The sequence below is a fragment of the Hakea prostrata genome, chromosome 8, assembly GCF_041222555.1.
Source record: "Hakea prostrata isolate BN-2017 chromosome 8, UWA_Hpros_2, whole genome shotgun sequence".
Classification (NCBI taxonomy): Eukaryota; Viridiplantae; Streptophyta; class Magnoliopsida; order Proteales; family Proteaceae; genus Hakea; species Hakea prostrata.
In genome coordinates, this window is record NC_142607.1 from 41,832,803 (window position 1) to 41,860,654 (window position 27,852).

At 35.6% G+C, this 27,852-nt stretch overlaps 2 protein-coding genes across 2 annotated transcripts; both read left to right on the forward strand.

The window, feature by feature from the left end:
* The first annotated feature begins 3,721 nt into the window (after nt 1-3,721).
* LOC149007960 (WRKY DNA-binding transcription factor 70-like) lies at nt 3,722-5,016 on the forward strand. The gene is made up of 3 exons (XM_089166548.1): nt 3,722-4,138; nt 4,258-4,362; nt 4,468-5,016. Exons 1-3 carry the CDS (start codon nt 3,855-3,857, stop codon nt 4,871-4,873), a joined length of 795 nt encoding a protein of 264 aa, XP_089022674.1. The 5' UTR covers nt 3,722-3,854; the 3' UTR covers nt 4,874-5,016.
* Nucleotides 5,017-24,368: 19,352 nt separating this feature from the next.
* On the forward strand, nt 24,369-25,525 carry LOC149007961 (WRKY DNA-binding transcription factor 70-like). The gene is made up of 3 exons (XM_089166881.1): nt 24,369-24,722; nt 24,815-24,919; nt 25,013-25,525. The coding sequence occupies exons 1-3, from the start codon at nt 24,451-24,453 to the stop codon at nt 25,425-25,427; spliced, it is 792 nt and encodes a 263-aa protein (XP_089023007.1). The 5' UTR covers nt 24,369-24,450; the 3' UTR covers nt 25,428-25,525.
* Nucleotides 25,526-27,852: the final 2,327 nt, after the last annotated feature.

Below are 27,852 nucleotides of genomic sequence, written 5' to 3' on the forward strand. Positions count from 1 at the left end.
TTAATCTAATTGTCATCATGAGCTAAGGATTCTCAGTATATTTTCAGATGCATGAGTCTTGATCTTTTACTCGCAAGAATTGTGCCTTTTTTTGTACATTTTCATTGTACATTTAATAGAAAATTTACCTCTGAACGCCGACAAAATAGATGAGAAGTAGACTTCCTAATATATGGTAAAAAAGATGAGTATGACAAAGTCGAGATCTCAAATCCAAATACAACTCTTCCTCATTGAACATCTATATAGTTGATGGGATATTTATCATATTTTATTTTGATACGGTATATTTATATTTATTTATTTTGCAGGATATTTCTATCTATTTTCTCATGGATGCATGAGATGTGTACATGTAAAAATTCAATTGTTGAAATTAAATAAAATATTAAAAGAAACATTTTTAACCCTTAGTTCTTTCTTTACCCGTCTTCTTCACTTCTCATTGTTAGCAAACAGAGTAAAAGCAGAGTGAGCCGCATGGGTTCCTTAGGTAGAAGGGTAGGTCTTGTTCAAGAGAATATCATTTGAGGGGTTAATAAAAAGAGCAAATTGAACAGGCACCCAAAATGGAGGCTTTAAAGCTTGACACCCCACTTTATATTTGAAAAAGACAGACACCCAATTCATTAAACATGGTAGTCCATTTTGTTATTGAAACCATTAGTTCACTGTTTATTTTTTTAAATTTTCAAAAATACCCTTATGGGCAAAAAAATAGCCAAATCTATTCTCTTTCTTTACTCGGTTCTTCACCTTCGGCTTTGGCAGCAAGGCCGCCACCATCATTACCGCCTCCGACACCCTCTTCACCCTAGATTGTCCACAATATCACACTGAAATGAGAAGTCACTGAACCTTCTAGCAATTAATCGCAAATCTAAATCTGCGTTAGGCACTAATCTAAATCTAAATCTAATCTCAAAGATTAAAATAAATAAACAATTGCTTTAGTCTTAATTCAAAGCGATTAATTGGTTGAAGGTTTAGTGACTCCTTAGTTTAGGGTGATATCGTGGACAATATAGGGTGAAGAGGATGTCAGAGGCGGTAATGATGGCGGCGGCATTGCCGCCAAAGCCGAAGGTGGAGAGCCGAGTGAAGAGAGAGAATAGATTTGGCCATTTTTTTGTCCATAAGGGTATTTTTGAAATTTAAGAAAAATAAATAGTAGACTAATGGTTTCAATAACAAAATGGACTACCATGTTTAATGAATTGGGTGTTTATGTTTTTCAAACATAAAGTGGGGTGTCAATGCTTTAAAGCCTCCATTTTGGGGTGCCTCTGTAATTTACTCTAATAAAAAAAAAAGAGATTGACACAAACTTCCCAGGGATATTTTAAAATGGAATATCTTCAGGTGCCATCATGAGATACAGAATGAGAAAGGAAGAAGACAAAACAGCGGAAAGGAAGAGTAGGTTTTTTTTTTTTTTTTTTTTTTGTATTTTGTATTTTGTATTTTGTATTTTGTATTTTGTATTTTGTATTAGTTTTAACAACATGTGTTATGTATCATGAAGAAATCGATGGAAATGCACCGTGTCAAAACACTTAGAGCTAGACACTTTGGTCATTAGATAGATTTCCCAATAATATCTTATACTAACTTTACCCTTGTCTTTGTACACAAGAAACCCAATCAAGGATAGGAATGAGTCTGATTGGCCTAGGCTTTCATCTATATACAACCAGTCCCAGTCTCAAGCTAGCATATCTCAACCTAACCCAACCAATAGATTCAAAAACCCAATCCAGACCCAATAGGCTCCCAAGGTGCATCAGTTTATGGGCCAAAATTTTGTCCCTAAATTTTGTCTCCAATGCATAGGTGAACTAAAATTGCTTCAGTCCTGCATAATTGATGCACAGGATTGTCTTATAACTATTAGATGTTCATCACGTGGTCTGGGCTAGAAATGCTTCAGTCCTGCATAATTGATGTATAGGACTGTTTTACGGTCATTAGATGTTCGCCATGTGGTCGGGATTTAAATTCCAACCACTCAAAAATTTGTCAGTTTGTTCGACATTAACGTGCATGGGTTCAATAATATTCTTGCACCTTTGTCTTCTACATCCAAATGAGGCATTATTCTTACCAAAATGAAAAAAAAATGAGGCATTATTGAGTATTTGAATCATTAATGTGGTTTCAATTTTAACCTTTAAGGAAAATTAATGCTCAGCACGAAGTAGTTGAGCATGATATGGTCAACATACACTATGGGTGTGAAACGAACTCCAATTCTCTCCCTCATAATTAATTAGTACGTGCAAGTTGCATTGGTAGTGATGGCATCGTTAATTATTATCATCATCATATAATTTCTTATTATTCACAATTCCCAATGTTGTATTAGAACACGTGAACATTTTAATACCTTATACATAATAATTAATTGGACCAACCGACCAAGAGAGCAGAACACTATCTGGACCGTACGTTTCCTCCAATTGAATGCATCAAGCGTTACTAAAGCCAAATGAGTGACCACCGTCACATCAATTCCGCTGAAGTGATAACGTAATAACTCTGACGTCACGTGGCTTTGGCTATCACGTGGGTTTTTCAGTGATGACTATTCTTGAAATGACATCTGTCGCCACCTAATTTTTTTTGCCATGAACTTTTTATAAACAAATAATCAGTGGGCCAGCCCACCATTAAAATTTTCTTTTTCAAAAGAATTACTCATAGTCATAAATATATTTACGGTTAAGAATTGAAAACTATAAATAAACAATTCTGTTGAAACAAAAGAGAATATTTGTAATTAATTTTTTTAAGAATAGTAATTACAATTGATTATAAATACAGGGAGTCTATATGTAATTTGTCATTCTTTTCTAACATTTATACATGTGTGTTTACTATAAAGGATAATGATCCGAGTCCTACTTAAACTTCATCCTCATAAACATATTATCAAGATCCCATTCAAACTCAAATTCAAGAGGCACAACCCTAGTTTTTCTTTTTCTTACACATGATCTCTTGAGTTGTATAAACATGCAACAATCGTGGACAAGAATTAGTTTTCCATGCCCATTGAAAGTTATATACTTCATGAAAATTTATATAGCAAGAGATCTTCAATACCAAATAAGGTCTATGTTTTCCCTCATTATCTTGTAAATACACACTTTTTGAAAATAAACTATCAAGATCAAATTCTCGGTTGAGATCTCAATCTCAACCATTCGCTTTAGGTACTACGCATTAATTACGTAGCACCGAAACAAAATCCAACTAAATATAAGTAATGAGTGTTTCACCTCTTTTTTTATTTATTTATCTTTTTATGGGGGTGGGGATGGAGGGGAGGGGAATTTATTTTTAGCACTTTTAATCATTATCATTTTATTAATCTAATAATTTCTGATAAAACGTGCTCATTCATATTAATCTATGCCTCTATATACAGTATGGGACCCATCAAGCAGTATTAGATTTCCTTGAAAGAATATCTGACGTCATGTTGCTAATCCATCCTCGTGTGCAATTAATTCCAAAACATCTCGACCCTCCAAATGCCTGAAACGTCACCATTCCAAATATGCTCTTCCCTATGTTATTAAAATACAGTTGAACATTCTTACCAAAAAAAAAAAAGGCAGTTGAACATTAAATCAACGGTCATCAACAAAACCATTCTCTCAGAAAACTTTAAAACTGCGTTCTTTCCTGGATCTCTCCTTGTCCATCAAGTAATAATTCATAAACCCCTTCTTTTGAGTCTTGACTTCCTCCCTCACTCACATATATAAAAAGTGTAGGGAGAACAGATCTAGAGAACAGAGAGCGGTTCAGAAACTGATCTGGAGCTCTTCCATATAGTCAAGAATCAAATGGAATTCTCTATCTCCGCCAAAAATCTAGCTTCTGTTAAAGAGAAAATGATTGAAGATCTAGCTCAGGGACTTGAATTTGCTGCTCAGCTTAAACTTTTCATTCATAATCAGCTCACTGGAACTGCTGCTGTATCAGCCATGGAAGTGGAGGATCTGGTAACTAGGATATCGGGATCCTTCACTGAGGCTCTTTCACTACTGAATTACACCCAGCCCGGCAAGGTTTCTCCTACTGTGAAGCAGCCTTCTTGGGATCAACAAGAGAAGCCATCTAAGAGAAGGTAGGTGATCTAGCTTTAATCTACAGAAGTGATTAGTGACCGGTAATTGAAAGGTATATATGTTTTTGGTGCTTGAGTTTTTATTGGTGATTAATTTGTGATAATTTCTTGATTTATAGAAAAATGCAAGAAACATGGACTAGGATCACATCTGAGCTAATTGAAGACGGTTATAGTTGGCGAAAATATGGGCAGAAACATATCCTCAATTCCAAACATTTAAGGTACTTAAATAAGGGTTTCAGAGAAACAGATGGAGTTCTACTTGTGATAATTAAAAGCAAATGAAACTGCTATAAGCTGATAATCAAAATTCTTCTGATGTACAGGTGCTACTACAGGTGCTCCAACAGATTCGATCAAGGTTGTCAAGCAACCAAACAGGTTCAGAGAACAGATCTAGAAGATAAGCTACCAACGTTCTGGACTAAATATGTAAGTCAACACACTTGCCAAAACATCCTCAAGCTCTCCATGGACATGGATTCTGCAGATGAAGAGGGTTTTTTAATCAACTTTGAATCAAACACTACAAACAGACAAGACCCTCTTTTCTTCTCAGCCTTCCCTTCAAGCGAAGCGGAAAACGAGAAATCCTTTACCTCAACAGGACTACAAGAATGCGTCATATCTTCAGGGGATAGCAGCAGCTCTTCTGGTAACTTTGATATGGATTTCGATCTGAAGGATTTTGTATATCTCAATGATGTATTTGATGATGACAAGTTTTCTTAGCTTAAATGAGGCGACAATCAAGGTTCCCCCTGTTGGGATCAGTTAGAACCAAGAATATCTACCAATTTTAACAATTTAATAAAAAGCCATTGTCTGGGGGAGGAGATCTAGGGAAGGCACCATCATCGGTGATGCAAAAATCATTTTCAAGACAGTTACAACGAATAGTCTCCCAAGATACAAGAAAACTCCAAAGGTTGTTTGCAGATCTTTGCTCTTCATTACATTTGAATTTTGAACCCAGAGTATTTAGAATGAAAGAGTTCGTTTGGTAATAAGGAAATACCTTTACTGCAGTCTTATTCACCACAGTATTCCATGATTTGGAGATTCAATATTTGAGACAGATCAAGTGTATCGGCTAAGATGGATCCTGATTTACACACAATGCATTAAGCTTGATTCTAATTTGATTATGTTAAGAATAATAATAGAAGTACTAAAATTTTCTGCCATTATATTGTGAAATGAGGATAACCGTGAGAGTAATATCATCATTATCATCTGTGTATCTCATCTAGAAATAATCATGTTAGATTTAACCATATGGTTCTACCATAGCACAATGGATGTTAGAACTTTTATTATATACAAAATAATATAACAAATAAGGATAAAGTTTGTCCCCACCTACTAGAGAGAAGAGAAGATGAACAACGACTTAATGTGGTTCTGTTTTTGACAATTTATGTCCAAAACAAATGATGATTTTCTTTATTATATTCCTTGAAGATGGAGATGATATTACTAGGGTTTTTTGACTGAATTGATTAAGGGCCTATTTGGTTACATGAATTTAGATATTTTAAATCTCTGCATGAATGCGAGATTTATACCCATTTGGTTGCGAAAAATTTATGGATTCATGAAATTTAGATATTTATATTTTTTCACAAAAAAAGTGATTTGGTATATTTATGAGTCCAGGAGATTTCAAATTTTATAGATTTCAAACAACTCTATGGAGTTATAATTTATAAAATTAGATGTTTGGTTGTGGAATGAAATCTTTGGATTCATCCTAAAAAATTATTTGATCGACGTGATTTTTGCTGAATGTGCAAATGTATAGCTTTTTGAAATCTCTGGATTTCAAATCTTACCCATAGAATCTATAGATTCACGTTTTTGAATTGAAAAATACCTCGTTGAACTACATATGAGATGAAGGGTTGAACCCCTACGACAGTTTCTTTGGATTTTTCACGACTGAAATTTTTTCTCATTTGTAGTTCCAGAATTTGTATTTTAACTAGCTTGGGTCTTTTTAGATAAAATTATTTGAAATCTTTTATTTGTAGTTCTCGAATTTCAAGTTTTACTAATTGTGATTGGTTTTGAAGAAAGTATCTGTAATAGTGCTTTTTTGTCTTTGCACAATCTCTTACTCCAAAATAATCAATATATCAAAAATGTTTTTTTTTTTTAAATTTTTTTATAATTAACAAGAATATGTTCACGAGCATGTGGGTACATGTTCATCCCTCTCAAAAAGAGAGAACTTTCTCTCATACAAATACAATGCTTTCATATTATTGAATAGTTTGGATTTATTTGTATGTGAGAAGGTGGTAGGTGGGGGAAGGAAGGGGAAAACAGTGGTAGAAGTAAATTTGTTTCTAAAACTCAATGATGGTGATAATCGCTAGATACCCTTTCCCAATCTCCAGACTCATGTAACCAAACTTTTGAAAATTCTCAAGAAAAATACCTCCTTGTGTTAAATATCAATAGTTGTCCTGAATTGATGAATTTTTTTTAACAATAAAGATAATGGGAAGAAAGATCATTATTAATAATTAACTTTAGAATTTGGACACTTTTGTAGAAATTAAATGCACAATTCACCACTATCAACTATCAAGTTTGAAGAACAAAAGAAAATTTTGAATTCCCCCAATGTTAAATCTTGGATCCAACTCTAGATAGCAAACACCAAATATCATCGATTTCCTTTTTTTGAATAAAAAAATTGTATGTATTCTTTTCACCCCAAAAAGTTGTCTAGATTTATTACATAATGATAAGGAAATTATAAACCGAACCAAACCAATTTGGTTCGACCATGTTGAGAGTTGTCGACCAAACCCTTGGTTGACCCACGAGTAAGATCGTAGATGATATATCTATGAGATGATGCTAATCTTAAAAGATAGGACCCGATCAAATAGGCAACTTGGATTGACCTTACCAAGTTTAAGATGAATTCAATCCAGAGAAGTCCAGGTAAAAAATCTAATTGTATAGATGAACTCAAACACTTATAGATCTAAAAAAAGTTTATAAAAGGACGAGCAAGAAGGAAGGAGATCGAAGGTGTGTTTAGAAGAACAATTACTATTACTGTTTTTCTACTTGTTTCATTCTTGCAATTCCCATTAAGGAGAACTTGTCTAACTTGATCTTTGGAGTTGTTACTCGACCAACCCGATCGCTAGAAACCATAAACCAAACCGTGTCTCTCACTTGAAGAAGGTACCATTGCATATATAGCATTGCAGTGATTTTGAGATTTACAATGATTGGAAGAAGAAGGACATGGTAGTTAAGATTACTATATTGAGCTCTATGAGGGATGACCTGATGCTTTGATTTAAGAAACATAGGACTATAACAGTAAAGTCTTTGTGGAAGACAGTGAAAAAGCTCCAATATGGAGGGATTCCACCATGAAAGGCCGCCAGCTCGGACCCAGAAGTGTAAAACAAGTAAGATTAGCTTTAATAACAACTTATTTTTTCTTGCAAGTGTAATTATTACAAATATAATATTTTAATCAAGTTCATACAGAAAATTGTCCTTGGTTGAATTCGCCACTTTTTCTTTGTTTAGGTAGTTGAGTGTGAAACTCCAATCTTATCGTTGTGAGACATAATTAATGTTAGCAAGTTGCAACTAAGTGATAATAGCCTCCATAAAATTATGATTATGAAAACGTGAGCTAAGTGTGTTTCTAGATAATATAGTGGGACCAAGAGACTAAACAACATCTGAACCGTACGTTCCTCCACGTGGAAGAATCTTGAACAAAGTCAAAATTGGAGACCGCGAAGCTTCGTAAGGTGACGATGCAGTGGTACGTAAACAACTGGCGTCACGATGACAAGTTTTCCACTAAAAAAACTAATGGAATTTGATTAAAATTAAAAGGTTATTAATTTTCTAATCCGCCCAGTTGGATCCGTATATAATAAGTATAGAGGTTTGAGACACAGAGAAAGAAATCTAGGGTTCAGTCTGCAGAGAGTAGCCATTAAAATGAATTCTCCGCCACCCTTTACTGGAAAACTAGTTTCTGCTAGGGAGAAAGCGATAGAAGAACTAGTTCAAGGTCGTGAATCTGCAGCACAGCTTGAACTTGTTTTCCATGATCAACTTACTGGAACTGCTTATGAATCAACAACGACGGCAAAGGATCTGGTAACTAAGATGCTGAGATCCTTCACAGAGTCTCTCTCAATCCTTGGTTACACAGAACCCAGCAAGGCTTCTGCTGCGACTTCGCTTCCTTCTTGGAAACAGCTAAGAAAGAAATCGAAGAGGAGGTGACTCTTTCTTTCCTTTCCTTAAGCTATTGAATCTATGATTAGTAATTAACGACTGATATTTTTGCTGTTTTTGATCTTTGCTGCTATCCTCTTGAGTTACCATAATTGTTGGTTGCTTCTTGTGTTTCAACAAGGGTCTTTTGATTTACTAATTTGTAACATATGAATGGGTTTGTTTATGCAAAATTTTTTGATTTATAGAGAAATGCAAGAGACAACGACAAGAATTACTTCTGCTCCTAATGAAGATGGTTATGTTTGGCGAAAATATGGACAAAAAGAAGATCCTCAATACAAAACATTTAAGGTATTCAATTTCTTGATATTTGTGATTTTATGTCTCCCTGGGAAACCAGAAGAACATGCTATTAGGTTAAACTTCCAAAGTCCTTGTCAATGATATCAAGGGAACATCATGAATCACACCAAGAAATACACTTTGTTTGGGTCTCATTGCAGATTCCAATATCTTTCTTTCCACCCTGTAAAATAGTTCATTTTCATTTTGGATTCACACACCCCCTGGTATTTTGAACTTTCCAAGGTATCCTTTGCTCTTCATGTATTTGGTGGTAGGAAAGTTCCAACTTCCAAGGTAGAAATCCAGATCCACTCTAATGACATTCAAACACCATCAATGGTGGTACTTAACACTAAACAATGATGAGCTATGATTATTGAATGTCATTGGAGAGAATCCAGATTAGCCTTTCAGGTGGACATGGCCATATTTGAAAATTTAGGTAATCCGGTTGATATGATCACCAAGGCAATAAGCTAATGAAATGTTCTGATGATGTACAGATGTTACTACAGATGTAGCTATAAATTTGATCATGGTTGTCTAGCAAGAAAACAAGTTCAAAGAACAGAAGATGAGCCACCGATGTTTTGTACCAAATACGTTGGTCACCACACTTGCCAAGATATTCTCAAGGCCACATTGGGGATGGATTCTACTGCTGAAGAGGGTGTTCTGCTCAGTTTTAAATTAAACACTACAACCAAACAAGGAGAAGAAGGATACAAACCAATATTTTCACCTTCCTTCTCATCATCCTTGCCACCATCTAGTGAAGAGCTCTACAAGAACTCCATTTTTCCCTCAATAGGAGAAGAAGGATACAAACCAATCTTTTCACCTTCCTTCTCATCATCCTTGCCTTCACCCAGTGTAGAGCACTACAAGAAATCCATTATTCCCTCAATAGGAGAAGAAGGATACAAACCAATCTTATCACCTGAATGTTTTCCACCAACACAGAATCTTAATACCAAATTCAAATCTTCAATGAGTCCTCCATCGATGTTACCTTCAACTTCGAAGTCAGGACCTGAAGATCTTGTTTCATGGAGTAGCAGTAGCAGTAGCAGTAGCAGCAGCTTTGACACGGATATAGATTTGGTGAACTCTGTATGTTTCAATAATGCATTCTATGATGAAGAATGGTTTTAGATCAACCTCTTTGTGGTCTCTCATGGTCTCAAATTCTCTCTTTTTTTCCTACTCACTCTTTCAGTTCAATTAAGAATTCTGTACCACAGTGGGTTCTCATTCCAGCAAAACGCTTTTCTCAGATAATAGCTGAAGTGTAACTATATATATTTTCTTTTATGAGCTTCTATTTCTACTTGAACTCCATCTAAAGCTGTAGAGATTGATTTCCATTTGGATGCCACACTTATCTGTTTAATTAGTTGAAAATTTTAATTGTACTAGAATTAATACCAAGTAAATGCCCAAATTCCTCAATTTTAGATTAAAGGCATTTGCACTTTGATAGGGTAGGTTAACAAATCTCACATGTCCTATTCCTGTGGAACTTATTTTACCTGATTGGGGATGATCAGGCCAATATTGGCCATGTAGGGTTAGGGATTCAAGCTCTTCAGGTTTAAGAAGGTCAAAGACTGACCTTGGATATTTAGGGTTAGGGTCAGAGTTTGAAAAAGTCTAACCTAACCCAACCTTGTTACATCCTTATTTATAAGTATTTGTCAATTGGTTGGGCTGCCCCAAACCTAAACTCATTACGAATTGGATGAAATAGACTTTGGTGTACTCATAACCATATTTTTCAAATCTTCAAACCACACCGCCCCCCCCTTCCCCCCACTCCCCTCAAAGAAAAAGAAAAAGAAACTCTCCATACTCGATTATGGGCTATCTAGTATATTAGTTTAAATTTTAACAATTTTAAAGGTATAGTTATTTTGTACTGGGAAGTTCTCCTTTGTAAGAGGAAGTTCTCCCTCTTTGTGCTTTTTTATCATTAAATATATCAAAATTGAAAGAATTTTTTTTTTTTGATTCCTCGCGTTTATACGTTATACCTCGATATTTCACCTCGATATTTCTTATTAGTCAATATTGTTGTTGTAATCATAAGGGACTTCTTTTGAAGCGAAACAATCGGTAAAGTTGTGTTCACTGTGAATAGAATCCCCCAGGGAGAGAGAAAAAGAGGAGGAAACCTCTGCATACTGATAATGGAGTTTATATTGAGCCCGTATTAGTTTAAATTTAAAAAATTTTGAAGGTATAGTTATTTTGTATGGGGAAGTTCTCCCTTTGAAAGAGGAAGTTCTCCCTCTTTAAATCCAAAAAAATAAAAAATTTCTCTTCATTAATCTAAAAGAAATATAATATAAAAAAGAAAAGAAAAAAAATCTAATATAGACCGTATTACAACTTACAATTAAGTTCCATAAACAACTTAAATTATTAATGAAGACATAAATAAGGGGGTTGAGAACTTATACGGGCTCTTACTATATATAAACCATATAATCAGATCCTCTCAACCCGATGTGAGACTAAACAAAACCATGGATAAAAGACACAATTAAAATAAATAAAATATTTATATAAAGTTTTAAACATAATTACAACAATCAATAGACAATAGCCAATTGGACAAATTGAAATGGTTCTATTTTCTGAGGTATACTACCATTAGTTGAAAAAATAATCTTTTCTAGACCGGTTTTGGTTATAAGCATTTATACATTTCTAGTTTTAAGGTAAAAATTTCTTCGAGTTACTTGTTGGGGATTACAACACCATTTTTAATCTCCTTTTTCCACGTTGTTTGACCTATTGATGTATAATACAAAAAGCTCGATAACTGTTTTAGGTAAAATACAAAATGCTCCATAATTGTTAGACTCCCCAATGTAACTATCTTTTTCTCTCAATAATCGTCTTTAATATTAACTAAGATTAAGATATGTGAAATAGTTGATGGATCACAGTTGCAGCCTAAGGCCAAGATATGAAGACAATCTTTCAGCAAAAACTTACTAAAGAGTTAAGCCATGTAGGAAAATTGATCCATAGGAGCTTGTGCAGAAACCTTTTCCTAACCAATAATAAAAAGGCTATTCCACATCTTCCACAAAAAGAAATAAATAATTAAATTGTAGGAGAGAACACAAAAAACCATGAATATAAACATAAATAAATTGAAGAAGATAGAGGTTTAATGTGATTCACACACCAAGGTGGTATTCTACGCCCTCAAGTGAGAAGAAGAACTTTCATTTTTTTTTGGGTCAAGTGAGAAAAAGAACTTTCATTACGTAAGAAAGTCTTAAGGAAGATCTTTCATTATGTGGAGATCTCTCAATCAATTGCAAGAAAATTGTTACAAAAACTATCACCCAATGCCCTTTTTTTCCATCACAAATCTCACAAATGAGTCGTTTGACTCGTGTAATAAAATATGTTGACACAAATCAATCATCAATGAAGGTACAAGAATCCAGGTCACATATAACAAAAATAAAAACTTTTGTATCATGTATATGGGCATGGATGATTGTAAATGAAGCTTTCTTGTAACTTGGTGATAGGGTTTTTCTTTTTCGAAACCAAAAGAACACCGGTTCAAAATTCTTATTGTTGAATTTGATTCAAATGAGGTTATTCATTAGCTCATTAATTCCTTTACTTGCTTTGAGTTCACATCTTAGCCAATTTTCTTGAAAATTTTTCACCTCAAGAATGCTTTTGAATCACTTGTGTTTAATTTTATTCTAAGGGACTCTAAGCTCTTTCATTGATTCTCTTGTCCAGGTTTGATTTTTTGGTGAAGCTTTCGAAAGTTTCGAATATGTCAAATCCTTGACCAAAAAAAAGCAAAAGAGAAGGCAGAAGAAAAAAAAAAAAAGAGGCGTTGGGGAGGGTCGGGGGGGGGGGATTTTTGGAAGGGGGGGGAAAGAAAGGTGCTGGAGGTGTAGCCCCCCCTAATGACTTTAGTGTAATTCAATTGAGACACATATCAAGATGTATCGTATCGGTGGGGTCAAATATGGATGCGTATCGACTAGTATTGTTTGGTATCATGGGATACTTTAAACCTTGATTGCATGTAATAGTTCTTTTATTGAATAAAATTTGAAAAAGGATGGATTTTCTTCATCTTCAAAGGAAGGAAAAAGGATGTTGATGACTCGAGAGTCAAAAAGGAATTCTTCTTAACTACCGGGGAAAGTAATTCAAATCTTCTGTTCATACTTACACGTGAGAACAGTGCGACCTTAGTGATAACCTTTAATGGTAAATCATTATTATTATAACTACAACTAAGAAGAACGTTTCAAGATTTAATTAAATAATCACTCCAATTGGAATAAATGAACCAAATTAGATAAGCTTGAAATCTATCACTGGGCCTATCCATGTCACTATTCCATTGTTGGAGACTTTGAATCTTTCATGGCAGACACGGTAGTTTTTTGAATTCTATTGAGACTAATAAACAAGACTCTTCAGCTAGTGGCGACATTAAATTTTAGCAAGTTGTAGCAAAGCGACATGGATTAGATTCATTATTACCTGAATTATCTGTGGAAATCCATGCATGACCAAACAATGTTGACGCCGAAATACTCTGAAGCATAAGAAAATAAATTGTCTGACGTCAAGGTGGGCTTGACCCAGAGTTGATGGAAGACTTCAACTACCATAAGCTGTGTCCATGCATCTTCCTCTTTACTGTTTATGTATTAAGACAGATCTCTGCCATCGTTTGTGTTATATAAGAAACACAAGGCATAGTAGAGGTTCTTCAGAGGGTGAGAGGCAATGGAGTTTCATCCTCTGGCTGGGGTTCAGAAGAAGGTGATGGACAAACTTATTCAGGGTTGTAAATCTACTGCTGAACTTCAGATTATCCTTCGTAAGCTCAACAGTTTAGGTCATGATAGGTCAATCACTGCTGAAGATCTGCTGAGAAAGATACTGAGATCATTCACTGAGGCTCTTTCAAAACTTAGTTCCATTGATTCTAGTGAGGTTCCTGCAAGGGCCTGTGAGGGTTCTGAAGATAACAGAATAAATTCTACCAACAATGAATCCCGCAAAACGCCAGCATCTGAGAGAAGGTGGTTTTTAAAATGACTTTTCATTTTGTTATTATAATCGATATCATCAATTACCCTTGTTTTATATATTTTTCAATGCACATATATATAAGATAGCGATATATAAGTTCAGTTGATTGTTTTCATTTGTGACTTGTGAGCAGGGATTGTTTACTAATAACTTAATATTGATTTGTAGAAATGTGCTAGAGACATGGACGGAAATTACATCTATGCCCATTGATGATGGTTTTGCTTGGCGAAAATATGGGCAAAAAAAGATCCTCAATGCCAAACATCTAAGGTTTAATTTTTCTCATTACTATATATAGAGAGATTTCGTGATCTTTTTGGAAATTTTCATTAATCAATTTTCTTGTTGTAGGTGCTATTTTAAGTGTGCCAACAAGGATGATCAAGGTTGTCAAGCAACAAAACGAGTCGAAAGAATTAAAGATGACCCCCCAATGTTTTGGACCAAATACATAGGCCACCACACATGCCAAGATCTTCTCAAGGCCTCATTCATGGAGTCTACAGATGAAGAGGGTCTTCTGTTGAACTTTGCATCAAACACCAGAACCAAACAAGAACCACTTTTCTCTTCATCATTCTACTCAACAAGAGAAGAACCCAAGCAATTCTCTACCTCAGCAGAACAAGAGTACAATCCATCATCCTCTTCAGAATATCTTCCACCACAAGATTCAATCAACATCCCCTCACCCATGACAACAGCAACATCACCAGTGTTAACCTCGCATGGCAATTTCGGTTCAAGTTCTCTCACCAGCTCTTCCAGTAGCTTCGACATTGATATGGAGTTGATAGAATCTTTTTACTTCAATCATTTACTCTACGATGAGTAAGATGTTTCACCATATATATTCTGGTCATTTTTGTTATACAAGACGTTTATCTAGTGTTACGTACCTACACATGTTCCACTCACATTCCTTTACAAGATGAAGAAAGGTACCCATAGAAGCAAAAGGGACACATAGTTGCATTGAAACTGTACTCATGTTTGGTTGCCTTTGGAATTAGAGTAGTAAAGGATTTCAATGTAGATCAATTGTGACAATAAGATTCCAAATTGTTGGCAACTGTAGTGATTTATATAATTAAGGTTTTCTTATTAACATCACTTGGAGTCATCAATTAATTCATAATTTCATCTGTCTGGCATGCTGGTTAGGTTGTCTATGTAGTGTGCAATGGATTTCACAAAACATTCTCAACATGAATAAAAGGTCAATGTTTAAAGTATCGGTATCGAGTATCAATCAGGTAATTTTAGAGACATTATCTTGTATCGAGTATTGTCTCATATTACTCAATACATTTCGGCGCAATCCAACGCATGCCTTTTAAAAGAAAGAAAAAAAGAAGCATATATCTTGTAATGGCTATCTCCATTAAGGATACATATCTGACTAGTTTCCATTGATTAAAAAGAGTTGAATGTATTTAAATATGAGGGTGTCTTCGTGGTGGGCAAAAAAAAAAAATTGCAGGTTTGATGAGCTTCCCTCCAAATTTGGATCCTGTTTTTGTAAAATGACCTTAAGGGCACAATGTGGACCACAAAAAGAAATGCACTTTGTTGTGGGTGTCACAGCATGCATATTCTAGGAAATATATATCTTTCTATCTAGGCTGGCAGCCAAATAATTCTTTTTTTTTTTTTTTGGTAAACCAACATTCATTGCAAAGAACAGGGAAAGGACAAGGTGGCAGAGTTACAAGATCCAACAACCAAGTAGTGGAATTTGGCCAGTTAGTCCTCCCTGTTAAGGGGTCACTTTTATTCCCAGGTTGACACTAAGAGGAGGAGTGGATTACTGTCTTCTAAAATTCTCTTCAATATGACGTTTGATAAATTTCAAGACAAAGTTGATCAAGATAATATTGTAGTTATCAATTACATAAGGACACGTCCACTACATACTACAATGTTGGTGGGTTTACCAGACAGTGTACCGCTACTCTACAATCAAACTACTCCAATATATGCAATGCAAAAATAAACTAGAGACACAAGACACCAAATTTATATGGTTCAGCCAAACGGAGTAATGCCCTAAATAAATTAAGCTCCGTATTTACTCAATACTTTATAACTAAAATCTTGATCAATACAATGATCAAAGAGCACCCGTTCTCAATACATTCAAAACATGGAGCACCTACTCCAGTATGTACTTTTGCACCTACAAAAGTATAATGCTACAACCTCAAAATACTCAATCCTTACAAGCAACTACATGAAAGGTGATCGAAACTTTTCAAATGAAAGATATTATAATAGATTACTCACCTTCTTCTTCAATGTTTTCTCCAAAATACGCATCCGAGCTTGTTCTCCAATCTTGCTTTTTGGCTTCTCCTTCTTGTTTTTCTTAGTCTCTAAAAGTCAAAAAACCTTAAAAATGCACTAATGTTTCGCTTAAATTTGGGCTTTTAAAGAGGATGAACGTTGACATATAAGAACCGTTGGATTTTATTGTTTGGATGAATCCCAAAGACAATCTAATCACACAACGGTTAGATATCCACTTTAAAATGACGGGTGGGATTTGAGCCGTTAGATGTCTTAAATTATATGAGGTCTCACAAGATTATTTCAAATAGAATCTTTTTTATTCTATCTTAAACATGCAACACACTTGATCATTTTAATTACTATACTTCGCAGTGTACCATATATGTATACTCTTAGCCAACCAAACACCTCGCGAGATATAAAACTTTTTTCCAAAAAGACCCCCCAAACTATTTAAAAATTATTTTTGAACCCCTTAATATAGATAACATCAGAGCAAATTTCATCAGATGTCTGCACTGCCCATATTTTCTTCTATATTGCACACTCTCATAAGAAACATCATAACATCCCCGTTTGATATTGGGATCACAATCCAAAAAATGCATTGGAAAGAAGACTTCATGAAATACATTTTTTCAGTTGAAGGTGAACCCAGAAAACAATTGCATGGCTACCAAAAAATTCATTCAAGATGATCCTTGTGTAGTGACCTGTGAAATCCACTATCCTAAGGAATTTTCACTTCACCCAAAATACTTAAATCTTCTCATAAGCACTCAAAACCATTATAATAGTGTTAATCAACATCTAAAAACATAAAGCCTTCTATAAGATCTTCACTTCAGTAGAAACCATGCAGTCTTAGAACGGATCCACATCCTCTGTAATTCATTTCCATGCAATTCCCTACAATTCCCTCATAAGACTGTGCCACGTGCCATTTAAGTAATCCAACGGTTACCCAACAAACTAGAGTTTAAATAAAATTCAAATTTAGTTTAAATTGGGTAACCGTTGGATCACTTAAACGCCACATGGCACAATCCTATGAGGGAATTGTAGGGAATTGCATGGAAAGGAATTACAGAGGATGTGAATCCCTGTAATTCCTTTCCCTATAATTCCCTGTAATTCCCTCGTAGGATTGTGCCATGTGGCATTTAAGTAATCCAATGGTTATCCAATTTAAAGTAATTTTGAATTGTATTTAAACCCACCCATAAATTTGAATTTTATTGAAACTCTAGTTTGTTGGGTAACCGATGGATTACTTAAATGCCACATGGCACAATCCTATGAGGGAATTACAGGGAATTATAGGGAAAGGAATTACAGGGATTCACATCCTCTGTAATTCCTTTCCATGCAATTCCCTCATAGGATTGTGCCATGTGGCATTTAAGTGATCCAACGGTTACCCAATTTAAACTAAATTTGAATTACAGAGGATGTGAATCCGTGAAAAATGCCACATGGCACAATCCTATGAGGGAATTGTAGGAAATTGCAGAGAAAGGAATTACAGAGGATGTGAATTCGTGAAAAATAGTAACGGACAACTTGACTCTAACAAACCCTTTGAGAACAATCAAATATTGACTCGTTGAACACTTTGAAATACTAATCAAGCCAAGAAGATCTCACTAGACATCTTGCTTGGAAGCTAATTGCAAATTATCATCCATTGTATTGCAACGAGTTAATAATTTCCATCACTTTCTAGGATAATGGTAGCCAAGCACGCTGTAGAAGGTCTGGACAAATGTGAGAAGAAGCGATATGACGATAAGATTCAAAACCTTCCCCGAAATGCTTGGCTTCACATAGGTACAAATCTTACGTCGGACATGGATCATGTGCTGGCTATCTCGCCGATCCGGACCGACAAGCGTACTCAGCTCCCGTATCATTTCACATAGATCTTCCACTCCTTTGGGATCTGCATTCACAATCTCTTGCATCGCAAGCAGTCTGGCATCATCAGGTGTGCTGATGAGCTCACGCATCAGCTTTATATAGGAACACACCAGCCCCTGACTCTTCAAATCATTGGAGGTCTCGTACCAGAACAAGTACCTGAACAAGTCTTTTGTATGATTTTCAAATGTGATGGGAGGAAGATAGAGCTTTGCATCGATCATTTTCTTTTTGAATAATATTCCCCTGATGCCCTTCCCCTTGTTACTTTTGAAGTTAATCCCGACCTAGTGCAACGCAGTCGCACTGTGGACCCTGTACGTACCGAGTGCCATCCTCTACATCTTCATCTTCATCTTTATCTTTATCTTTAATATCGATGCTGCTGCAGATAATGGGGCCTCCTGGACCGATCTGATGAAGCCAAAGAGCATGGAGAAGGGTAGGGGGTTCGTGATCTGAAGAGCCCATGTTTCTTTTGACAAGGTAATTCGTGAAGAAATTCACTCTGTGACCTGAGCCTTCTACCCGAGTTTCCACCAATTGATCATAGAAAATCATTCCAATCATGTCTTTGGGCCGATTGCACTTTTTTCTTGACTTCAATAGCTCCTGGAAGCAGCTCTGTTTCATCAACTCCTTGAGGACTATAAGGGGAACCTGCTTACCGTGGTCAAAACATTCGGACTTGTAAATTTTAAGCCCATCAGACGTTTCCCAACCACCCGTACGACTCGACGTAGGCTCCTCCTTTAAAGCACAACCCAGAGAGGAGGTAGAAGCAGCCAAGGCGGATCATCAACAGTTCGTCGGGGAGGACCGAATCTTTATATATGTTTTCGAGCTTGTTCCTTTACTGCTGCCACCGAATCTGTGAATGACTTAATTGCATCAGGTCCGCTTCTTCCGAGGACGATCTCCCATGTCTGTTGAAGCGGCAGCCGCTCCAAAGAGTGATTTCCAAAACGTCCGAGAGAGAACGTAGGCACACGAAATTCCTGTTGTTGACATGTTTGCAACTGCGAATTGGCAAAGGGGGAGCGCCATTTCTTCATATTTTCTTCAGGAGTATCCGATGCATGAGAATTGAGATGGTCCAGATCGACCAGATCTGTTCGAGGGAGGTGTGAGTGCTCTGATCTCTCTTTCTATTCTCAGCTAGCTAGCTAGCTTAATTTTCTTTTATGGCTGAAAGATGGAAAATAAATAGAATCGGGTGGTTGAGATTGACCTAGACCATTCATTTGAAATGGATGTAGGCATCTCAATGTTGTGCATTAATTGTACAGCATCATTGAAGCTCTTTACCATCCCTCCTCCACCTTTACTCTACGAAAAGAAAGAACCTTACCAAGGAAAAAAAAAAAAAAAAAAAAAAAAGATATTTATTACCAACTACCCTACAACAAACTGTCACAACATATTAACTCATCAATTACTCAACAACAAACTCTTTAGAAAAGAAGAAGATATTTATAACTCTGTTTAACACCAACTACTCTACAACAAACTCTGATTACATATTAACTCACCAACTACCCTCAGTACATATTAACTAATACAAGAGAATTCAAGAATTCATCCACTTCCCACCATGATTGTACTCTTAAGTCTTAAGCTTATGTCAAATTCAATAAACCAGTGAACCCACAACTTAAATTTTCGGCTATCGAATCCCAAATGGTACAGAAGAAAATTCTACAACTTCCCAACCCAACCACACTAGATCTGAAAATTAATGAAGTCCCTGTAGTTTGTATTTCCACCAAGAAAAATCTAGTATTTTAACTTTAATGTAAAATTTACAACATTAATTACTGATGCCATCAGGATCCGTTTCTTTTAATTGGTCAAGTCTAGAAGATAGGATACTCATGAATCATGAATAAATGATGTATAAGGCCATATGTATGATTTCTTAATTTGTCTTTGCCAAGTTTTTCATTTCATACTATTAAGTTCTTTTGATCTTGTAGAGAATTAAATATTATACATTGGGGGTCAAATAATGAGTATGGATCACTTCTCTATTGGACGAGTACTAATATATTTTCATCATACATATTATGTGAGTTAATGTGGGACAAACTGTGGATCCCACTTCTAAATTATTTTATTATATTAAAACGTGAGGTCTACATTAAAATTTTAAATAAATTAATAGAATGACTAAAATACAGATAACACAATTATAAATAAATAACTTTTAAAAATCATGAAAAAAGAAAAGGTGAGAGAAATTGTTGGAAAAAAAAAGGTGGGAAAGTGATTATTGGAGTAATGTGGCTCCACCACTGGATCTAAGAGAATGTAGGTCAATATATATTACTTTTCTTTTAACATACAGAATCTGCTAATTAGTCATGACTCCCAACTAGTTAATCAGAAACATCTAATTAGGGGACCACAGACATGTAACTTCGCTGCTGCTCTGATTTTCCGTTGGTTGATCATTAATTGATGATTTCTTGATTTGATTTGTAGAAAAACTCAAAAAAAATAAGGACTAGGATTAGATATAGATAACCTGCTATATGCTGATTAATCAATTTCTTGTGATGTACAGGTGTTACTACAGTCTACAGGTGCACCAATAAATTCCATCAGGGTTGTCAAGCAACAGACCATGGTCATGACCATGAACATTTGCCGATTAAGATATTCTCAAGCTCTCCATGGATATGGGTTCTGTTTCCAAAGAGGGTTTTCAACTCAACTTAGAATCAAACACCACAACCAAAGAAGTAGTCCGTATTTTCTAATCATCAATTGTCACTAATAGTGCTGAAAACCACCACCAATTAATTGGTGCCACATATCCGCCACCAATTCCACCGTAGCCATTTAATGGTTATGGTTTCCGGTACCATGCGTGCAACATGTAAATAGTGTACCGCCACTAATAGTGCTTCTACACATAGGTCCCACACTATTTGACCTGATACATGTAGACTCGTGATTGTATGTTCCACTATCTCATATGAGTGTGGGAGCATGGGGACACGGGCAAGTTGGAGGCATATGATTTGAATCCGGTATGGATCTGATAGATTCTATTTATCTCAATAATGTACTCTATGATGATGTGTTTCTCTTTTAAACTTAAAATGAGGGTAAATATTTATTTATTTAATTTAATTTTTAATTTTTTACAGCTTTAGTGGGATTTTAAACTTTCGGTTACATATTTTAGTATCCTAACTTACAAATTGCACACTTTTAAAATTATAATTACACACTCTTAACATTCCATCTACGATTATGTTAAGTCATGAGTGAAATGTCCATTTTACCCTCATTAAAGTTAAATAATATAAATACCTCATTTAACCCCTCCCATACCCAACCCTCATGTTCTCTTAATCCATCTTCTACCTACTCAACGTAGGAAACTGCGCGCCCACCTTCAACAACTACAACTCTGCCAGAAAATCTCTCCACCTGCTGTCCCCTGCTAAAATTTCTCTCTCTCTCTCTCAACAACCTAGCTGAATTTTTTTTCTGAGGATGATAATGATCGACATTGGGTTGAAGTCAACGACTGAACGACATCAACTACCCTAATAATACAATAGAAGTTCATGACCGAAATTTCATGAATTCATACGCAGAACAACTGTGATGCCCTTTACAGTTATTCTCTCCTGTGGCCATGCTCTTCCTTTCAAATTTCCTTCCAACTGATACAACCATAGAGTGATAATCAACCCAATCCTTCCCTGACTGTATTGTACTCTCTTGTAAATGAAGAACTTTTATAATCTGCACTCAAAGTAGAGGTTTTGGATCTAATTATAGGGGAGAACAAAAAATGTGAAATATATCAGAAGAAATTCCCTGAAACATCTTGAAAAGCAGTTGTGTAAAATACATATATGACATGCTTCACTAGAACATGATCGATATTGTAGAAGTGTCGCATTTTGTCTGGACAAATGATGTTTTTCTCCACCTTTTTATGGTTTTTTCTTTCTTCCAGTCTTTGAGAGCTCTAGATTGCTGAGCATCAGTAAATTTTTTTCCTACGATGAGCTACCCGACGGCTAGTGGCATAGTGGGCTTTTTCTGTAAAATCATTTTTCTACTTCAGGTTTATTCTACTATTAATCTGGACAATGAGCTTCTTGAAAGAAACTCAATCTTATTTTCTATCTTTCGGATAGGTTTCTCTAAAGGGTTCCGTCTTCAGTGACACCTTCCTAAAGCCACACCTTGCAGAGAGTGTCTACACAACAATACTTTTTGTTGCAAAGACAACCAAAGACAACTCCTTTGTGCGGATGCAAATCAAGGTAATCGAAGGAGAGACTCTGTCAACAGCGACATAGAATGCGTTATGAAAACTAGGGGGAGAGAGAGGGGGATTTTTTGGAGGGTACGGTGGGTGGAGAGATTTTCTGGCAAGGGTGTACTAGTTTCTAGTGAATGTGGTAGTTTCTAACAGTGTTAAGGGAGAATCCCTTTACTCACCTAATAAGTGAGTATGAGAGGGTTTAAATGGAGGTAGTTATCTCATTTGACTTTAATGAGGATAATGTCATTTGATTCTAATGAGGGTAATATGGTCATTTACTCATGGCTTAGTAAAATATTGGATAGAATGTTAGGAGTGTGCAACTTGTAATTTTGAGAGTGTATAATCTGAAATTTGAAACACTAAAGTGTGCAACCTAGAGTTTAAGCCCCACTAAAGCGTGCAACTTGTGATGAAAAACTCATTTTTTTCTTCTTTGTTTGTGAACAAATAAGGGCAAATAATTAGGTTATAATTAGTTGGGAGCCTGTATCATTAATATTTATTCCCTGTATCATTACCGCACGGTCCGTACCGAATTTACACATTATGGTATGGTTTTGGTATTTGCAAAAAAGGTTTGATACGGTTTCATTAATAAATCGGTGCAAGAAAATGGTTTAAACACGGTATCTAGTGCGGTACAATTTTGGTACGAACGAACCCATGCCACTTTTATTATTAGTTCATTAAGATACTAATGAAATTGCAATCAAAGAATCGATAGAATATGATGTTAACAGAGATAAAACAAGTAAATCTAGAAAAAGAAGTGAAGGACAAAACGAAAAACTGAAACAAGGAATTAGGGATATGGTAAAGGTAAAATGTTTTAATTGTAAAATTTTATTTATACCCTTTAATTTAGCATGGTACCAATTTGATACGGTTTCGGTATATATCGACAGTATGAGTACTTGAAACCAGAATCGTACCCAAGAAATTTGGTACGTATCGTACCAAATTTTGAACAACACACATTGGTAGAATTAAACAGTTTAATATGTAATTAGATAAACGTAAAGGTTCTCCCTTGATGTGGAAGTGAGGCAGAGTCACGGACGGTAGACCACCACCATGTAAAGACAATGAAGTGCTACATAGTAAATCTGACGTCACGTGGGTTTCCCACCCGTGACAACTAGGGCTGCGTTTGTTTGCAAAGGTGGGGTGGGAAAAAAAAAAACATGTGGGTCCCATGTGTAGTGGGGTGAGGGAGAAAGAAAGGAAAGGAAAGAGTTTTGTGGAAAAGTGATAAGGCATAAGGGTGGGTCTCACTTTTTACTTTTCCCAATTTTTCCACAAAGTCCCACCAAATATGTGGGGTTTTAAAATAGCATGGAGGTGGGAAAGTTGGGCTGCCATATCAACAAACAAGTTTCCTTGAATCAAGGAAACTTGTTTCCCACTTTTCCACCCCAAGCAACCAAACAATGTACCATTTTAGGATTTAAAGAAAAAGTAACAAATCTACACTTTTTTCAAGAATTTTCCCACCCCTTTTTTCCCACCCCACCTTTATTCCAACAAACAAACGCAGCCCTAATGTAGGAAATAGCGCAGTCCTCACTTAATTTTCTCAAAAGTCAAACAAGATAATTAACCATACAAGGCCAGCCATAGCATGTGAAACAAACTCCGATTAGTGTAATAATTACATTTACAAGTTGCCATACGCGGTCAGTGCATCCTTAATCATTATCATTTAACTAATCCAACCTTTTTACTATTAAAACGTGCACACCCATATACTGTGCTTCTTTATGTATATTTGGGACCTAAAATCAAACAGTATCTAGACCGTATATTTTCCTAGTAACAATATCTCAACCGTCCACCTGAAATTTTATAATACTGGGCTGACGCAATAGGCCTAACGTCATGCATGTAGCTTATCCTTATCCATCATCACGTTACGTGCATTTACCAAACATCACGACTCAAATTAGTCCCCGCCTGCTTCCACCTGCTTTCCTGGGTCTAATCTCTTCTTTTGACTCTCTCTCTCGCTCATCTCTCGCTCAATTATCTAAAGTTATAAGAAGAGAACGGTAGAGAGAACACAGAACACACAGAGAGGTTCAGAAAACAGAGGAGCCTCATACATATAGTCAAGAATTAAATGGAATCCTCTATCTCTGCTTCTGCTCGAGAAGAACTAGTTCGGGGCCAAGAATTTGCTGCTCAGCTTAAGCTTGTCCTCCATCATCAACTCACTGGAACTCCTGATGCATCAGCCACCGCGGAGGCTGAGGATCTGGTTGCTACGATATTAAGATCCTTCAGTAAGGCTCTTTCTTTACTGAATTACACCCACTCCGGCAAAGTTTCTCCGACTGCGCCGCCGCCTTCTTCTTCTTCTCGAAATCAACATGGGAAGCCATCTAAGAGAAGGTAGGTGATCTTGCTTTGTTCCACAAGTTTTTGCTGTGCTTGAGTTATAATACCATTTGTTGATTGATTGGTGATGGTTTCTTGATTTGTAGAAAACTAGAAGAAACCTGGACCAGGATCACATCTGAGCCAATTGCAGACGGTTATAGTTGGCGAAAATATGGGCAGAAACATATCCTCAATGCCAAACATTTAAGGTACTTAAATAAGGGTTTCAAGAGTTCTACTTGTGATAATTAAAAGCGAATGAAACTGCTATAAGCTGATAATCAAATTCTTCTGATGTACAGGTGCTACTACAGGTGCACCAACAGATTCGATCAAGGTTGTCAAGCAACCAAACAAGTTCAGAGAACTGAAGATGAGACACCATTGTTCTGGACTAAATATGTAGGTCATCACACTTGCCAAGACATCCTCAAGCTCTCCATGGACATGGATTCTGCAGACAAAGAGGGTTTTCTTATCAACTTTCAATCAAACACCAAAAACAGACGAGAGTCACAAGACCCTCTTCTCTTCTCAGCCTTCCCTTCAAGCGAAGCGGAAAACGAGAAATCCTTTCACTCAAAAGAAGAACAAGAATACATCCCATCTTCAGGGGATAGCAGCAGCTCTTCCGGTAGCTTTGATATGGATTTCGATCTGTTAGATTTTGTTTATCTCGATGATGTATTTTATGATGACGAGCTTTTTAGCCACTAAAATGAAGGAAAGATCAAGGTTCCCAATTGGGATCAGTTAGAACCAAGAATTTCTCGCATAAAAAATAAAGACTACAATCTCTTCTGAGAATTTTAAGATTTTTGAATTCAGAGGTTTATTCTTTACATTAGCAACAAATATTTATAGATTACAATTTCACAACAGAAGCAAAGCCATGCTCAGAGAGAGGAGTCACAGGGAAGGCACAATGACATACACTCATGATCAGGATGCAATCACTTTCATCCTAAAATTATTCAGAAAAGAAAATGTACAAGGTGCAAGTTCATATTCAATTGAATTTTTAATCCAAATTTGATGCAACGTATATATATATATATATATATATATATATATATATAAAGATTCTTGGGATTTTGCTATTCTTACCAAGTAAGATCTTTGCTGTTCAATTCATTCAAGAACCTGTTTCAATTCCTTGGATTTGGTCACTCCAACTTTGGGTCTTTCATCCAGTGTTGTGTTATATTTTTCTCATTTTAGGAGATTTGGAGTTTCTGATATTGGTGAAACCACTTAGTAACTCAGAAGCTCACAGTCGATCACTCAATCCGATTTAGGGGAAATTCGATTGAATATAATTGAGAGAATTCCCCGATGATTGTTATGGAGAACTTTGAATATATGATCATTTTTTTCAGAACAACGATGCACTAGCTACAAAAGATTCAATATGTGGAAGATTTTTTACAAGATAAATTGAATTTCAAATCGAAAATGCTTGCTTAGTTGTAGCATTGTGAACAATACGACTAATAATCTTAGCAAGAAAGCAACAAAAAATTAAGGCAGTAAAGTTAATCAAAGGAATTAAGATTGAAGTGTTAGCTATACCGAAAGCATAGTAATTGATGGTCATAAAACAACATTGTCAGGCATAATTTGTTTTTTTGGCACAATCCAATCTCAAGCATTAATCATTGAGTGTCCTTCAAAATGGAAGGGAAAGATATGTGGGTTTTGAGAATTGTGATTATAAATGGAGTATAGACTAAATAGAGAGAACCCCACAGCAGGGGAGAAGAGCCATGGAGTCCCCAATTTGAGTCAAGCATTAATCATTGAGTGTCCTTCAAAATGGAATGGAAAGATATGTGGGTTTTGAGAATTGTGATTATAAATGGAGTATAGACTAAATAGAGAGAACCCCACAGCAGGGGAGAAGAGCCATGGAGTCCCCAATTTGAGTCGATGATGATCTCGCATTGAAGAAGAATCCTCATCTGCTTTTTGGCATTATGGGTAAAGGAAGGGTATTTGGATAATTTGCATTTTAAATGAATTAAATGGAGCAAGGGCATCTAGGTTATTTTGTTCATCACTAAACAAAAAATCTTAACTGTGTGTAATTTATAATTATACCGTGGATGCTATGTAATTTGGAAGATAATAGTGTGTGATTACTAGTTAATAGTGGGTACCATATAAAAAAACTCTATTATTAACTTTGTGACTGAATTGATTGGAGAATTCATGATTTATTGAACTCAAAAATACCTCATTGAACTATATAAGAAATGCTGGTTTGAACCCTTACCACAATTTCTTCCAATTGTTTGTGACTCTAAATATTTTCATTTATAGTACTAGAATTTGTATTCTATGCATAATTATTCGATCATTTTAGATAAGATTAATTCAAATCTTCTTATTTCTAGTCCTTGAATTTGATATTTTACTAAATTGAGTGGTCTTGAACAAGATATCTATACTTAAGTACTTTTTGTCCTATATTTGAATTTGATTCCACAAAATCTCTTCTTTCAAAATAAACAATATGACAAGATGTATTTTTTTATAGTAAGAATATATTCATGAGCATATGGGTACATGTTCACCACTCTGTGAAAGAGAAAACTCTCTCTTATACAATGTATCTAATTATTATAAGTATATTATTGTAATATAGTCATTTAGAGAATTGTTCCTTATTATTATTTTTTTTGGGGTTTAAATAAAATTGTCCCTGATTGAATTCACCATTTTGTCTTTCTTTAGGTAGTTAAGTGTGAACTCGAATCTTATCGATTTGTGTGACATAATTAATATTAGTAAGCTGCAGTTTGTCGACGGCACCCTTAATTATTAGGATTACATAAATCTATCTTTCTTCCACTGTTCAACCCACCATTGCATTAAAGACAAGGGCTAGGATTTCAATATAATATAGTGGGACCAAGAGACTAAACAGCATCCGCACCGTACGTTTTCTCCAAGTGAAAAATCTCGGAGACTGCGAGGCTTGCTAACGTGACGATGCAGTGTTACGTAATGAGCCCTGCGTCACATATCGTCACGTGCGCTTCTTAAACATGACGATTTCTTCACGTGCGCTTCTTAAATGACGACTTCTCCACTAATAGATTAATTAAAAATTGGATAATTTTCATCCAGACCCCTGAGG

Coding starts and splice junctions, on each gene's coding strand:
- LOC149007960 (XM_089166548.1), top strand. CDS start 3,855: ATGGAATTCTCTATCTCCGCCAAAAATCTAGCTTCTGTTAAAGAGAAA. Junction 4,139..4,257: donor GAGAAGCCATCTAAGAGAAG/GTAGGTGATCTA, acceptor CTTGATTTATAG/AAAAATGCAAGAAACATGGA. Junction 4,363..4,467: donor CTCAATTCCAAACATTTAAG/GTACTTAAATAA, acceptor TCTGATGTACAG/GTGCTACTACAGGTGCTCCA.
- LOC149007961 (XM_089166881.1), top strand. CDS start 24,451: ATGGAATCCTCTATCTCTGCTTCTGCTCGAGAAGAACTAGTTCGGGGC. Junction 24,723..24,814: donor GGGAAGCCATCTAAGAGAAG/GTAGGTGATCTT, acceptor CTTGATTTGTAG/AAAACTAGAAGAAACCTGGA. Junction 24,920..25,012: donor CTCAATGCCAAACATTTAAG/GTACTTAAATAA, acceptor TCTGATGTACAG/GTGCTACTACAGGTGCACCA.